This window comes from Tachysurus vachellii, chromosome 9, assembly GCF_030014155.1.
Source record: "Tachysurus vachellii isolate PV-2020 chromosome 9, HZAU_Pvac_v1, whole genome shotgun sequence".
NCBI lineage: Eukaryota > Metazoa > Chordata > Actinopteri > Siluriformes > Bagridae > Tachysurus > Tachysurus vachellii.
The window spans coordinates 25,013,682-25,027,891 of NC_083468.1; the positions used below are offsets into that span (position 1 = coordinate 25,013,682).

General features: G+C 43.4%; 1 protein-coding gene across 1 annotated transcript; it reads left to right on the top strand.

The window, feature by feature from the left end:
- Window positions 1–3,065: 3,065 nt before the first annotated feature.
- On the top strand, window positions 3,066–6,623 carry LOC132851124 (extracellular calcium-sensing receptor-like). Its single transcript, XM_060877760.1, has 6 exons — window positions 3,066–3,289; window positions 3,449–3,737; window positions 4,153–4,902; window positions 4,989–5,216; window positions 5,421–5,544; window positions 5,710–6,623. Exons 1-6 carry the CDS (start codon window positions 3,066–3,068, stop codon window positions 6,621–6,623), a joined length of 2,529 nt encoding a protein of 842 aa, XP_060733743.1.
- The last annotated feature ends 7,587 nt before the right edge of the window (window positions 6,624–14,210 follow it).

Consider the following 14,210-nt stretch of genomic DNA (forward strand, 5'->3'; position numbering starts at 1 on the left):
ACTTATCTCAAGCTCCCGTTCCTCTATCTCCTCTAACTCCTCTTATCTCCCCTTCAGATCCCTCGCATCAGCCAGCTAGTCGCCCTATCAGGTCCACACCTCACCATCCTCGTCCGTCTCCCTACCCAAGGCCAATGGCCGCTGATGTCATGGAAAGCTATCGCCGCTTCCAGCTACTTCATATCACCCATGAGCTCGTTACGTGTCTGGAACAGCTCTGTTCTCCTGACCTCCCCGAGCATCCTCATCTGCTGTTCCATATTGTGAGAGGGCCTCTTACTAGCACGTCCTCGACTCAAACCCCTCTGCCTAACCTCGTGGATCAGAGAACCCAAACTGATGGCTGTCCTCATGTTGAGCTTCGCAACCCTGAGCTCGGGACTCCCGCTTCTCCTCCTCCTCCAGTGCCTCATGCCTATATCCGTCCTCTCAGTCCTGCCTTGGCATCTCCTCCCTCTGATTCCGGCCCTGGAACCCCAGACTATTCCCCTACTTCGCTCTCCGATTACTGAGAATGTTTATAATAACCAATAAACCTATAACCATTCCCTCTGACTCCAATGTGGTTCTTATATATATATATATATATGTATATATATATATATATATCTCATATATATATATATTATCTTCAATTAATCATTACACCACGTCTTAATAATAATAAATATATATATATATGTAATAATAATAACTATAATAATATTATAATGTAATGTGTATTCTCCTAAGGTTCAAGGATTTTTCACAACATCTTCCCCCTCTGAGACTGCAAAGTCTCATCAAAACCCAAGTACCTAACCACGACGACCCTAACACAAACGAAAACAGAACATACATAAAACTAAAACAAAAACATACATAAAACACACAACATGACCTTGTTGAAGGCGGAGCTGTAGTTGATGAAGAGTATCCTTAGGTATGAGTCCTTATTTTCCAGATGAGAGAGGGAATAGTGGATGGCAGCAGCAATGGCATCCGAGGGGGACCTGTTGGGCGGGTAGGCATACTGCAGGGGGTCAATAGTGTCTGGTATGCTGCTCTGAATGTGGGCCAGCACCACTCTCTCGAAACACTTCATGATCATTGGAGTGAGTGCCACTGGCCTGTAGTCATTCAGGCAGGTGGGTGGGCTCTTCTTAGGCAGGGGGACGATGGTTGTGGTCTTAAAGCACGAAGGAATGGTGCACTGGCTGAGGGAGAGGTTGAAGATGGAGGTGAGAACATCAGTCAGCTTGTTGGCACATGCTCTGAGGGTCCGCCCAGGAACATTGTCTGGTCCTGCTGCTATGGGGGGTTGATCTTCCTCAGAGCTTTGTGTACCTGGGTTGTTGAGATGGTTGGTGGAGGGGAGGGGGGTTGGGTGGTCCAAGTGTGTGTGAGCCCCCTCTCTGCAGTGTAGCTGGGGGCCTCAAAGTGGGTGTAGATTGTGTTGAGGTCGTCCGGCAGGCTGTCTGTTGAGGTGATGTTGTTTGTGGTGGTCCTGTAGTCTGTGATGTGCTGCAGGCCTTGCCACATCTGACCCGAGTCAGCAGTAGAATAGAAGCTGTCCAGCTTCTCTCTGTACTGCCTCTTGGCCGCTGGGATGGCTTTTCTCAGTCCATACTTCGCAGCTTTGTACTCGGTCTCATTGCCTGATCTAAATGCAAGAGAGTGAGCACGCAGCATGTGACGTACCTGAGTGTTTATCCAGGTCTTCTGGTTTGGAAACTTCCTGATTTGTATGGTGGGCCCGATGTTATTGACACAAGTGCTGATGTACCCAGTCATATACTCAGCATAGTTCTGTATGCTGATGGAAGAGTCCTCCAGAGTGGCTGCAGCTTTAAACACATACCAGTCTGTCAGAGCAAAACAGTCATGCAGGGTGCAGTCTCTGGGGTCCAGAGTTTAACCTGTTTGGTGACAGGGTGTGCTTGTTTCAGTCTTTGTCTGTAAGCAGGGTACAGGAACAAAGAGATGTGGTTTGAGTGTCTGAAGTGGGGGTGGGGTGCAGCCCTGTATGCACCACGTATGTTGCTGTAAACATGGTCCAGAGTGTTCTTATCACGGGTGGGAATGTCCACATGCTGGTGGTATTTGGGGAATACAGTCCGTAAACTACACTGGTTGAAGTGGCCAGCAACAATAAAAACAGGATGAGCCGTTTCTAACGTGCTGATGACGTCATGGAGCTTGCTGAGTGCTGCCGTGGAGTTAGCTCGTGGGGGGATGTAAACAGCGGCCAAAAACACAGCAGTAAATTCCCTGGCGAACAGTGTTCATCAACTGTCTGTACATCTCCATACCACAAGTTGTTGACAAACACACACACCTCCCCCTTTAGCCTTACCGGACACGGCCATTTGGTCGCCTCGGTGAACAGAGTGAGTCTGTAGCTGAATGGCATCCTCTGGGACATTTTTCAAACAATGACTTGTAGCTCCAGCGGAATAAAACTAGTAAAGTCAATGTGTCGTGAGTTGGCGATGTCAAGTAATGCCTGTCGGTTGTATGTTAGCAGTGCATGACATTTATGCACTGCAGAAAAAACAAGAAACACAAAAAAGAAGAAAAATCTGACATTTGAGCGCGGAGCGAGCAAACACGTCAGCCAGTAGTCTGGAAAGGATATATCCATGTTGGAGGATACACTATCCTTGTAAGGAAACTCTGTCTTCACCAAGATATAAAAAAAACCACCTGTTTTAGTATGGAAATGTGTATAGAAGTGATAAAATCTGATGTATCTGAAAGCGAATACTTATTGGCTTCTACTTAGGTGCAATATGACAGAAATTCACCTAAAAGTTAGCGATCACACAAATGATTGAATGAACAGACAGATTGTCCACACTGTTTTACAGGTCATGTGGGCCCAAAATATACAAACCAACAATAGTGGCTGAAAATATTTTTTTGTGGTCTTTATTGAATTAATTACAACAGAAATAACTGAGAGAAGTCCCTGAATGACATCACAAATCTCACCACCTCTCTGATTTATCCAACTCAAACTGTCATACCCAGAAGTCCCATGAGCATGTCAATAAATATATCATGAAGATATCCTTTTGAGAGTAATGCAGCAAAAGCAGTGGAAACACTTTGTGATGTTATTCATTGTACTACTCTTTACTCTTAGCCTGGCAAAGGGAGAATATTGCCATATTCTGGAAAACCCATCAGATCCTTTGCTGACTAAACATGGAGATGTGATAATTGGAGCAATATTTACAATACATCGTGAAACACAGATGCAGTCATTGACATACACTGAAAAACCTCAACCTTTAATCTGCAATAGGTTTGTTATAGTGGACAATTTAACATGATTGTGGTTGTGGGGAATATGTAATTTTGTGCTTTAAAATGATTTGTATTTCTGAATTTTATAATTTTACTTTTCATTTTATGAAAAAAATATTTGAAATTTTATGTGATTTTCATGTATGTATATTTGTAGCTTTGACCTACGTGAATTACGCCATACTCAGGCTATGATTTTTGCCATTGAAGAAATCAACAGAAGCAACAGCTTGCTCCCAAATATCACAGTTGGTTACAGGATTTATGACAGCTGTCGCTCAGGTTTGTTATCTATGAAAGCAGCCATGGCTTTGATGAATGGTCAGGACATGACAGCAGATGGAGCCTGTTCTGGACAAGCAGTAGTACAAGCTATCATAGGAGAGTCAGAGTCTACTCCTACTATAGCACTCACAAAAACTACAGGACCATTTCAGATCCCAGTGGTAAGGATTAATGGTTTTAATTATTGTTTAATAACAATGAATTTTATAGACTTAAATATGCAAATGAGACTATCTTTATTAACAAAGAAATTTTGAGTCATTATATATTTATTTTTGTTCTATTTGTTAAATATCAAACCCCAGATCTGAGGCTCTTTGAATTAGATTTGAAACAAATTTTAATAAGTAGGTAAATTATAATAACCATGTTTACTTTTCCTCAAACATAAATGTTTATGCTATATATATATATATATATATATATATATATATATATATATATATATATATATATATATATATATACACATTCCATTTTCAACTGCATATATTAATCATAAGCAAAGTGGTGCTTGGGTAAACCCCTGTGTAACAAACAGGCATTAATTATTTTTACCTGTCTTTCTATCTACAGGTAAGCCATGCTTCTACATGTGAATGTCTGAGCAACATAAAGGAGTACCCATCTTTCTTCAGGACCATACTTAGTAACTACTACTTTGGTACAGCTCTGGCATATTTGGTCAAGCACTTTGGTTGGACTTGGATGGGAGCTGTACACAGTGATAATGATTATGGAAACAGTGGAATTGCTATTTTTCTGAAAGCAGCCAAAGAGGAGGGAATATGTGTTGAGTACTCTGAGAAGTTTGACCGCTCAGTTCCTTCTAAAATGAAAAAAACTGCTGATATTATTAAGAAAGGCACAGCCAAAGTAATCATTGTATTTCTCTCCTCCTTTGATATGAACATTCTAATAGAACAGCTTATTGTATATAATCTCACTGGCTACCAAATCATTGGTGTTACATGGATTTTTACTGGTGGACTAGCAACACCAGCAAGTTTTACTGTACTGGGTGGATCTATTGGTTTTGATGTGGGAAAACTGAAAATTGCTGGGTTTGCTGACTATGTTCTCAATGGATTTTGGCAAAAAGATTTCCCTTGCTTGGATAAAGATGGAAAGGTTTCTCAGACTGAAAGCTACTGCAGCAAATATGAAGAGATGATTCAATTTAAAAACTATAGTAAAGATTTATCAGAACTGAGATTTACAAATAATGTCTACAATGCAGTTTATGCTGTGGCACATTCACTTCACAGCCTGTTGAGATGCACAGAAAAGAGCTGTGAGAAAAACAAAACAATACAATCATGGCAGGTAACACAAAGAAGAGAAGCAATGCAGGTAATATCCATGACTGGCATTATCCTGGATTTAATACCTGTTTTCTTTTCAATCTTAAGGTTGTTGAGTCTCTAAAAAAGGTAAATTTTACCAGTAAAATTGGGGACCATATTCTGTTCAACAACACTGGGGCAATGGTTGTAAAGTATGATGTGTTGAACTGGCAACGAGGGCTCAATGGAGAAGTGGTGTTTAAGGTTGTGGGCTATTATGATTCCTCTCTGCCAGCTGGACAGCAATTTGTACTAAATCATGAAGATATAATCTGGGCTGGAGAGAAAAGAGAGGTGAATGCAGTATTTAAAAAAAAAAATACAATGTTAACTTCAATAAATAAATAAATAAATAAATAAATAAATAAATAAATGCCTTTATCTTTTATTCTATATCCCACTGATCCTACAAGATTTCATTATTTAACATGCAATTATGGCATAAACAGATAAAATCTTATTATTCCAACATTGTAGCCAAATTATATTGTATTTTAGAAGCCGAGGTCTGTGTGCAGTGAGAGCTGTCCTCCAGGAACCAGGAAAGCTGCACAGAAAGGAAGGCCTGTCTGCTGCTATGACTGTATACCATGTGCAGAAGGAGAGATCAGTAACAAGACAGGTAATTTCAGCCTCAACAAGTTTCAAAGAATATTTGTTAATTGTACATTCTGTATCCTTCTTTTATTATTTAAGATACAGTTCCTCTATAATGGTATTAATAAATAAATCCTTCAGATAAAATATATTTCCCTTCCTAATGATAATAACCATAATTATTTTGCAGATTCAAATAACTGTGAGCAGTGTCCAGGAGAATATTGGTCTAATGCTCTCAAAGATAAATGTGTTTTAAAGGTTGTAGAGTTTCTTTCATTTACAGAGGATATGGGGATAATACTGATATTTTTTTCCTTGCTTGGAGCTACATTAACTGTGTTAGTAGCAATTTTATTTCTTATAGAAAAAGACACTCCCATTGTTAAAGCCAACAACTCTGAGCTGAGCTTCCTGCTGCTCTTCTCTCTGACTCTGTGCTTCCTCTGTTCACTTACTTTCATTGGAAAGCCCTCTCAGTGGTCCTGTATGCTGCGTCACACAGTGTTTGGGATCACCTTTGTCCTCTGTATCTCCTGTGTTCTGGGGAAAACAGTAGTGGTGTTAATGGCCTTCAGGGCTACACTTCCAGGAAGTAACGTCATGAAATGGTTTGGGCCTCTACAGCAGAGACTCAGTGTACTCGCCTTCACTCTCATACAGGTTCTTATCTGTGTAGTTTGGCTAACAGTTTCTCCTCCTTTCCCATACAAAAACATGAACTACTACAAGGAAAAGATTATATTAGAATGTAGCTTGGGCTCAGCTATAGGTTTCTGGGCTGTGTTGGGTTATATAGGAGTTCTTGCTTTCTTGTGCTTTGTTTTAGCTTTTCTAGCTAGGAAGCTGCCTGATAATTTTAATGAAGCTAAATTCATTACATTCAGCCTACTGATATTCTGTGCCGTTTGGATCACTTTTATTCCAGCTTATGTCAGCTCTCCTGGAAAATTCACTGTAGCTGTGGAGATATTTGCTATTCTGGCCTCCAGTTTTGCTCTACTATTCTGTATATTTACACCTAAATGTTATATCATTCTGTTTAAACCTGAACTGAACTCAAAGAAAAATATGATGGGGAAACCGGCATCTAAATCACTCTAAGAAACAAACTGTTCAGCCATATGCATTTTCATTTTTGCTGAAGACTGTTGAACTTGGATCTAATATAGATATGCTTGGGACCTGATTAAACTAGTCATGCAAACATCTGAATTATGTCTTATTTCTGTCCATAGAAATATATTCTGTGTTCAGCAACATGCAACATGTTTGTAATCATTGATCTAATAAAATTATCTCATTGGCACAATTTGTGATGTGTCAATGTCCATGAAAAAAGAAGGCACATTATCATAAACCAACAATCCTACAAATAAATACAATAACAAAACTGAGAATAAACTTCCCAAACAAAATATGGTTGTACTAGGTGATGAATGGTAAGTAATCATTTACTTTTCAAAGACAACTTCTATACCAGATCACTTTAGTTTTTTAGTTTTCAATTAGTTCCCACCAGATCACTAATGGGCACTATAGACTGGTAGTTAAGACCAGAAGCTAAAGACTAGTCAAAAGACTAGTCACAAAAGACAAGGATTCCATGATAAAGGCAACATGGCATGGCTAAATTCTGAAGACAATTAGACACATAAGGGACAGGTGTGTTGAGGCGGGAAGGAATAGACAAGGGTTGGGCAGACACGTGAACACAAAACAAAAACAAAAGGCACAGGGGAAAAAGTCCAGGCTAGATCCTGACAGTACCCCCCCTTGAGGCGTGGCTCCTGACACAAAAATCCCGTATCAGTCATAATATCAAAGGGAAACATGATCCCGGCGGGGGGCAGAGGTGCCGAGCAACGTCCACAGCCGAACAGAAGTGCTGAGCAACATCCACAACCAAACAGAAGGGCTGAGCAACGTCCACAGCTGAATAGAAAGGCCAAGCGATATTCACAACCAAGCAGAAGGGCCGAGCGACGTCCTCGGAGGAACAGAAGTGCCGAGCGACGTCCCCAGCTGATCAGCAGTGCCAACTGACATTCCAAGCTGAGCAGAAGTGCAGAGTCTAGTCCCCAGCCAAGCAGAAGTGCAGAGTGATGTCCCCAGCTGAGCGACCACTCCGGACAAGCCGCAGCCAGACCCACGTCCAGAAACCCAGAAAGCGAGAAAGGGAGTGAGGGAGGGAGAAAGGGAGGGAGGGAGAAAGGGAGGGAGTGAAAAATCCTCCACCACAAAGCAAAAGAAAATAATTTAAAAAAAAATAGGGCAAACATACGGACCTGCAACACCCCCCATTGACATGAAGTGAGACGGCGTCCTCCACAGAAAAACAGGAAATAAAGCAACGTCCCCCACCAGAACAGGTGCGGGGCGATGTCGCAGGACACCAAAAAATAAACAAAGCAAAATCCGGCTGGTGACATCCTCCGCAGCCAAGAAGTGAGGCGGTGTCCTCCACGGGAAACAGGAAGCAGAGCAGCATCCCACACCGGAACAAATGCGGAGCAATGTCTACCGAAAAAGAATAAAAATGAAACAAAAGTCCAAATCCAGGGGTTAAAATGGCAGAAAGACTAATAAAAAAATGCTCCCATATTAATTAATTTGCTGTTAGGTGGGGGGTTGTTACTGTCAGGACCTAGTCTGGACTTTTATATAAGGGACACATAAGGGACAGGTGTGCTGAGGTGGGGAAGGAATAGACAAGTGTGGGGCAGACACGTGAACACAAAACGTAAACAAAAGGCACATGGAAAAAAGTCTGGGCTAGATCGTAACACAGCCCCCACAATCACTGCCATTTCTCTCCTTGACTGCCTCTTCAGCATGCCTAGTGCCTCTTCATGAAACTTAACAGCATGTAAAATGTCAAGGCCTACCTGCAGACCTTTGAGTGAATCGGTTTCTGTGATGAATGGAACAAGGAGAATTGGGCCTGCATATTTGATCCCTTCCACTCTGGGTAGGAACAATTCATAGACTCCTAATTTGCATTCTTGCCAGAAGATGTTACCAACGATGTTGTGATAAAGAGAGAGAACCTGGTGCATTGTGGCCCGTTTCCCAACACCCTGACAGACTCAGATGGATACCTTACTGCATAGTGCTAAAAGGTGGCTTCAGCCTGAACAGCATATGGCTAAGGAAGTTGTTAAGGAACTGGTGATGGACCACTTCATGAGCCCTCTAACACTGAATGACCATGAACCAGACCCTAGAGCCCCACAATAAGCTGTCAAGCCCTGGTAAACTGGCTGTGCCCCGCATAATTTGAACTCACCCAATGCAACCACCATCTCAATCAAGGTGAACGTCAGACTTCCTCGAATCTGGGAGCTCAGTGACCTTGACCTGTCCAGTGATCTTGAGATGAGGGAGCTGTTTGACCAGTTTGCTGACATATTTTCTTCCACCACTTTTCTGCAGCCTGAGGTTCTGCAATGGCTTTGGACAACCTAGTACAATGGTTGTGGAAAACCCACTTATTATACACACTAGACATCACAATAGGATTTCAGCAAGTTGCCCAAGCGTCTGAGCCAAAGCCCAGCCTCAACCACCAGCAGGCTCTGCCAGTACCAGGTTCTCCCCTTTGGCATACATGGAACCCCAGCAACATTCCAGTGCCTGATGGACTTAATCCAGAGACCCCATGGACAATTTGCAGTGTCATACCTGGACATTGTCATCATCCACTCCCTCACCTGGCCAGGCAAACAGAGCTCCAGAATGTTCAAATGGTGAGGAGGTAGCCAAAGTGATTAAGGCACAGGGTTGCTGATTGTAAGGTTAGAGTCCAAGGCCAGAGCAAATCCCTTAACCCCCTCTGCTCGAGGGGTGCTGTATCATGTGCTCTGAAATTGGGATATCAAGAAAAAATGTCACTGTGTAAATGTGAGAATAATAAAGTCTTTCTTTCTAATGGCCAAGCCACACAAGTCAGCTGGACCAAGGGGACTGAGAACCATCCTGCCAAAATAATTTGAAGGGGAGGAACACATAATCCTGTACACTACACCAAAGCTAAACCCCACTAAATAAAGTTTGCACTGCTTGAAAAAGAAGCCCTTGCAATAAAGTGGGCTATCAATGGCCACCATTACTATGACTGACCAATCATGCTCCTATGCACTGGATGGTGTGGGGTAAGGATGCCTGAATATCTGGGAAACTGAATGGTTAATTTCAGGACCTTTCTTTCCTGGTGCAACACAGTGCAGTGGTCTTCCACTGAAATGGCTTGTTGTGCAGATATGCCCTGTGGCCCATACATCCAGCAGCAGTAGGCTCAGAGCTAAGGGGGGAGTTAACACACCACACAGCCAAAACATGCTTCTGACATAACTGTCACCTGGGTGCTGAATGGACTGGGTTGGGGGTTGGGTGGACTGGACTGGGGGTTGGGTGGTCCAAGTGTGTGTGAGCCCCCTCTCTGCAGTGTAGCTGGGTGCCTCAAAGTGGGTGTAGAATGTGTTGAGGTCGTCCGGCAGGCTGTCTGTTGAGGTGATGTTGTTGGTAGTGGTCCTGTAGTCTGTGATGTGCTGCTGTCCAGCTTCTCTCTGTACTGCCTCTTGGCCGCTGTGATGGGTTTTCTCAGTCCATACTTTGTACTCGGTCTCATTGCCTGATCTAAATGCAAGAGAGCAAGCACGCAGCATGTGACGTACCTGAGTGTTTATCCAGGGCTTCTGGTTTGGAAACTTCCTGATTTGTATGGTGGGCACTATGTTATTGACACAAGTGCTGATGTACCCAGTCATATACGCAGCATAGTTCTGTATGGTGACGGAAGAGTCCTCCAGAGTGGCTGCAGCTTTAAACACATCCCAGTCTGTCAGAGCAAAACAGTCGTGCAGGGTGCTCTCAGTCTCTGGGGTCCAGAGTTTAACCTGTTTGGTGATAGGGTGTGCTTGTTTCAGTCTTCGTCTGTAAGCAGGGTACAGGAACAAAGAGATGTGGTCTGAGTGTCTGAAGTGGGGGTGGGGTGCAGCCCTGTATGCACCACGTATGTTGCTGTAAACATGGTCCAGAGTGTTCTTATCACGGGTGGGAATGTCCACATGCTGGTGGTATTTGGGGAATACAGTCCGTAAACTATACTGGTTGAAGTGGCCAGCAACAATAAAAACAGGATGAGCCGTTTCTAACGTGCTGATGACGTCATGGAGTTTGCTGAGTGCTGCCATGGAGTTAGCTTGCGGGGGGATGTAAACAGCGGCCAAAAACACAGCAGTAAATTCCCTTGGTAGATAATAAGGATGGCACTTCAGCAGTAGAAACTCCACATCTTGTGAACAGTGTTTATCAACCGTCTGTATATATCCACACCACGAGTTGCTGACAAACACACACACTTCCCCCTTTAACCTTACCGGACGCGGCCATTCGGTCGCCTCAGTGAACAGAGTGAGTCTGTAGCTGAATGGCGTCTTCTGGGACTCTGTCTGAGAACCAGGTCTCTGTGAAAATCAGGGTGCAGCACCCTCTGATTTTCCGTTGAGTTGTAAACCTCATAGCTCTTCCAGTTTGTTTTCCATGGACCGCACATTCGCTAGCAGGAGGCTTGCACGTACTTTTAGCCTAGCATGGATCCCTCCCCTCTTGCCTCGCTTGCGTCGCCGTCTCCGAAGCACTCTCCTGGTGTTAGCTAACTCACTTGAGCCCGGTGCGTCGTGGCCCCCGGGATGGGGCGTGGTGAATTCGGTGGTGGTTTCGGTGGTGACTCTGGGAGCGAACAATGACTTGTAGCTCCAGTGGAATAAAACTAGTAAAGTCAATATGTCGTGAATTAGCGATGTCAAGTAATGCCTGTCGGTTGTATGTTAGCAGTGCATGACATTTATGCACTGCAGAAAAAACAAGAAACATACAAAAAAGAGGAAAAATCCAACATTTGAGTGCGGAGCGAGCAAACACATCAGCCAGTAGTCTGGAAAGGATATATCCATGTTGGAGGATACACTGTCCTTGTAAGGAAACATGTAAGGAAATGTGTATAGAAGTGATCAAATCTGATGTATTAGAAAGCGAATACTTATTGGCTTCTACTCAGGTGCAATATGACAGAAATTCACCTAAAGGTTAGCGATCACACAAATGATTGAATGAACAGATATATATATAATCTCACTGGCTACCATATCATTGGTGTTACATGAATTTTTGCTGGTGGACTAGCAGAACCAGCAAGTTTTACTGTACTGGGTGGATCTATTGGTTTTGATGTGGGAAAAAATGAAAATTGCTGAGTTTGCTGACAATGCTCTCATTGGATTTTGGCAAAAAGATTTCCCTTGCTTGGATAAAGATGGAAAGGTTTCTCAGAGTGAAAGCTACTGCAGCCAATATGAAGAGATGATTCAATTTAAAAATTATATTAAAAATTTATCAGAACTGAGATTTACAAATAATGTCTACAATGTAGTTTATGCTGTGGCACATTCACTACACAGCCTGTTGAGATGCACAGAAAAGAGCTGAGAAAAATAAAACAATACAATCATGGCAGGTACTGTAACACAAAGAAGAGAAGAATGACATTATCCTGGAATTAATACTTGTTTTCTTTTTAACCTAAAGGTTGTTGAGTCTCTAAAAAAGGTAAATTTTACCAGTAAAATTGGGAACCATATTCTGTTCGACAACACTGGGGCAATGGCTGTAAAATATGATGTGTTGAACTGGCAACGAGGGCTCAATGGAGAAGTAGTCTGAATTATGTCTTATTTCTGTCCATAGAACTATATTCTGTGTTCAGCAACATGCATGTTTGTAATCATTGAACTAATAAAGTTATCTCATTGGCACAAACAATTTGTGATGTGCCAATGTCCTTGAAAAAAGAGCAGTGCTTATTCCAGTGCACATTATCATAAACCAACAATCCTACAAATAAATACAATAACAGAACTGAGAATAAACTTCACAAACAAAATATGGTTGTACTAGGTGATGAATGGTAAGTAATCATTTACTTTTCAAATGCAACTTCTATAGTTCCCATCAGATCACTAATGGGCACTGTAGACTGGTAGTTAAGACCAGAAGGTAAAGACTAGTCAAAACTTCTCACGCTATTTAGCCAATATGTTTATTTAGTCTGATTAAGATATAGGTGGCAGAGCACGTGGAATGGTGGCTGAGTTGGTTTTGTGTTTGGAGGTTCTCTGAAAATTGACCATACAGATTGAGGTCAGCAAAAGAAAGAAATCAGAGAAATCACATCTGGGTTTGCAGAAGGGGTCACTTTACATGAAAAGCCTGGATAATTAACAGATCTGTCTGTGTCCAATTCATACATGACATTAACATGCATCCTTAATGATTTGGATCAAAAATGAACAGCCTGTCAGAGTACCAGGGTTAAAACAGACCCAAATGCAGGATAGTAAAAGAAACATGGTTTATTAATAAAACAAACAAAACCACCCTGCTGAAAAATCCAGCATAAACCAGCATGAATTCCAGGCTGGTCCAGGCTGGTTTTTACTGGTTCGTGCTGGTATAGTGCTGGTATAGCTGCGTGGGCAGCATAGTCATGGTGTTATCAAGCAAAACGGGGCTGGTGTAGCTGGTTAACCAATATGATATTGCTGGAATGAGCTTTATGGTAACAACCTTTATTTTTGCTTGTGTATGTTTCTATGTAACACATTAATATAAGATTAAAACACAATATATCCATCCATCCATCCATTTTCTACCACTTATCCGGGGCCGGGTCGCGGGGGCAGCAGTCTAAGCAGGGACGCCCAGACTTCCCTCTCCCCAGACACTTCCTCCAGCTCTTCCGGGGGAATACCGAGGCGTTCCCAGGCCAGCCGAGAGACATAGTCCCTCCAGCGTGTCCTAGGTCTTCCCCGGGGCCTCCTCCCGGTTGGACATGCCCAGAACACCTCCCCAGGGAGGCGTCCAGGAGGCATCCGGAACAGATGCCCGAGCCACCTTAGCTGACTCCTCTCGATGTGGAGGAGCAGCGGCTCTACTCTGAGCTCCTCCCGGGTGACCGAGCTCCTCACCCTGTCTCTAAGGGAGCGCCCAGCCACCCTGCGGAGGAAACTCATTTCGGCCGCCTGTATCCGGGATCTTGTCCTTTCGGTCATGACCCAAAGCTCATGACCATAGGTGAGGGTAGGAACGTAGATCGACTGGTAAATAGAGAGCTTCGCCTTGCGGCTCAGCTCTTTCTTCACCTCAACAGACCGGTATATCGACCGCATCACTGCAGAAGATGCACCGATCCGCCTGTCGATCTCCCGCTCCATCCTTCCGTCACTCGTGAACAAGACCCCAAGATACTTAAACTCCTCCACTTGAGGCAGGAGCTCTCCACCAACCTGAAGGGGGCAAGCCACCCTTTTCCGGTTGAGAACCATGGCCTCGGACTTGGAGGTGCTGATTCTCATCCCCGCCGCTTCACACTCGGCTGCAAACCGTCCCAGTGCACGCTGAAGGTCCTGATTTGAGGAAGCCAACAGGACAACATCATCTGCAAAAAGCATAGACGAAATCCTGTGGTCCCCAAACCGGACTCCCTCCGGCCCCCAACTGCGCCTAGAAATCCTGTCCATATAGATAATGAACAGGACCGGTGACAAAGGGCAGCCCTGCCGGAGTCCAACATACACCGGGAACAAGTCTGACTTACTGCCGGCAATGCGAACCAAACTCCTGCTCCGGTCA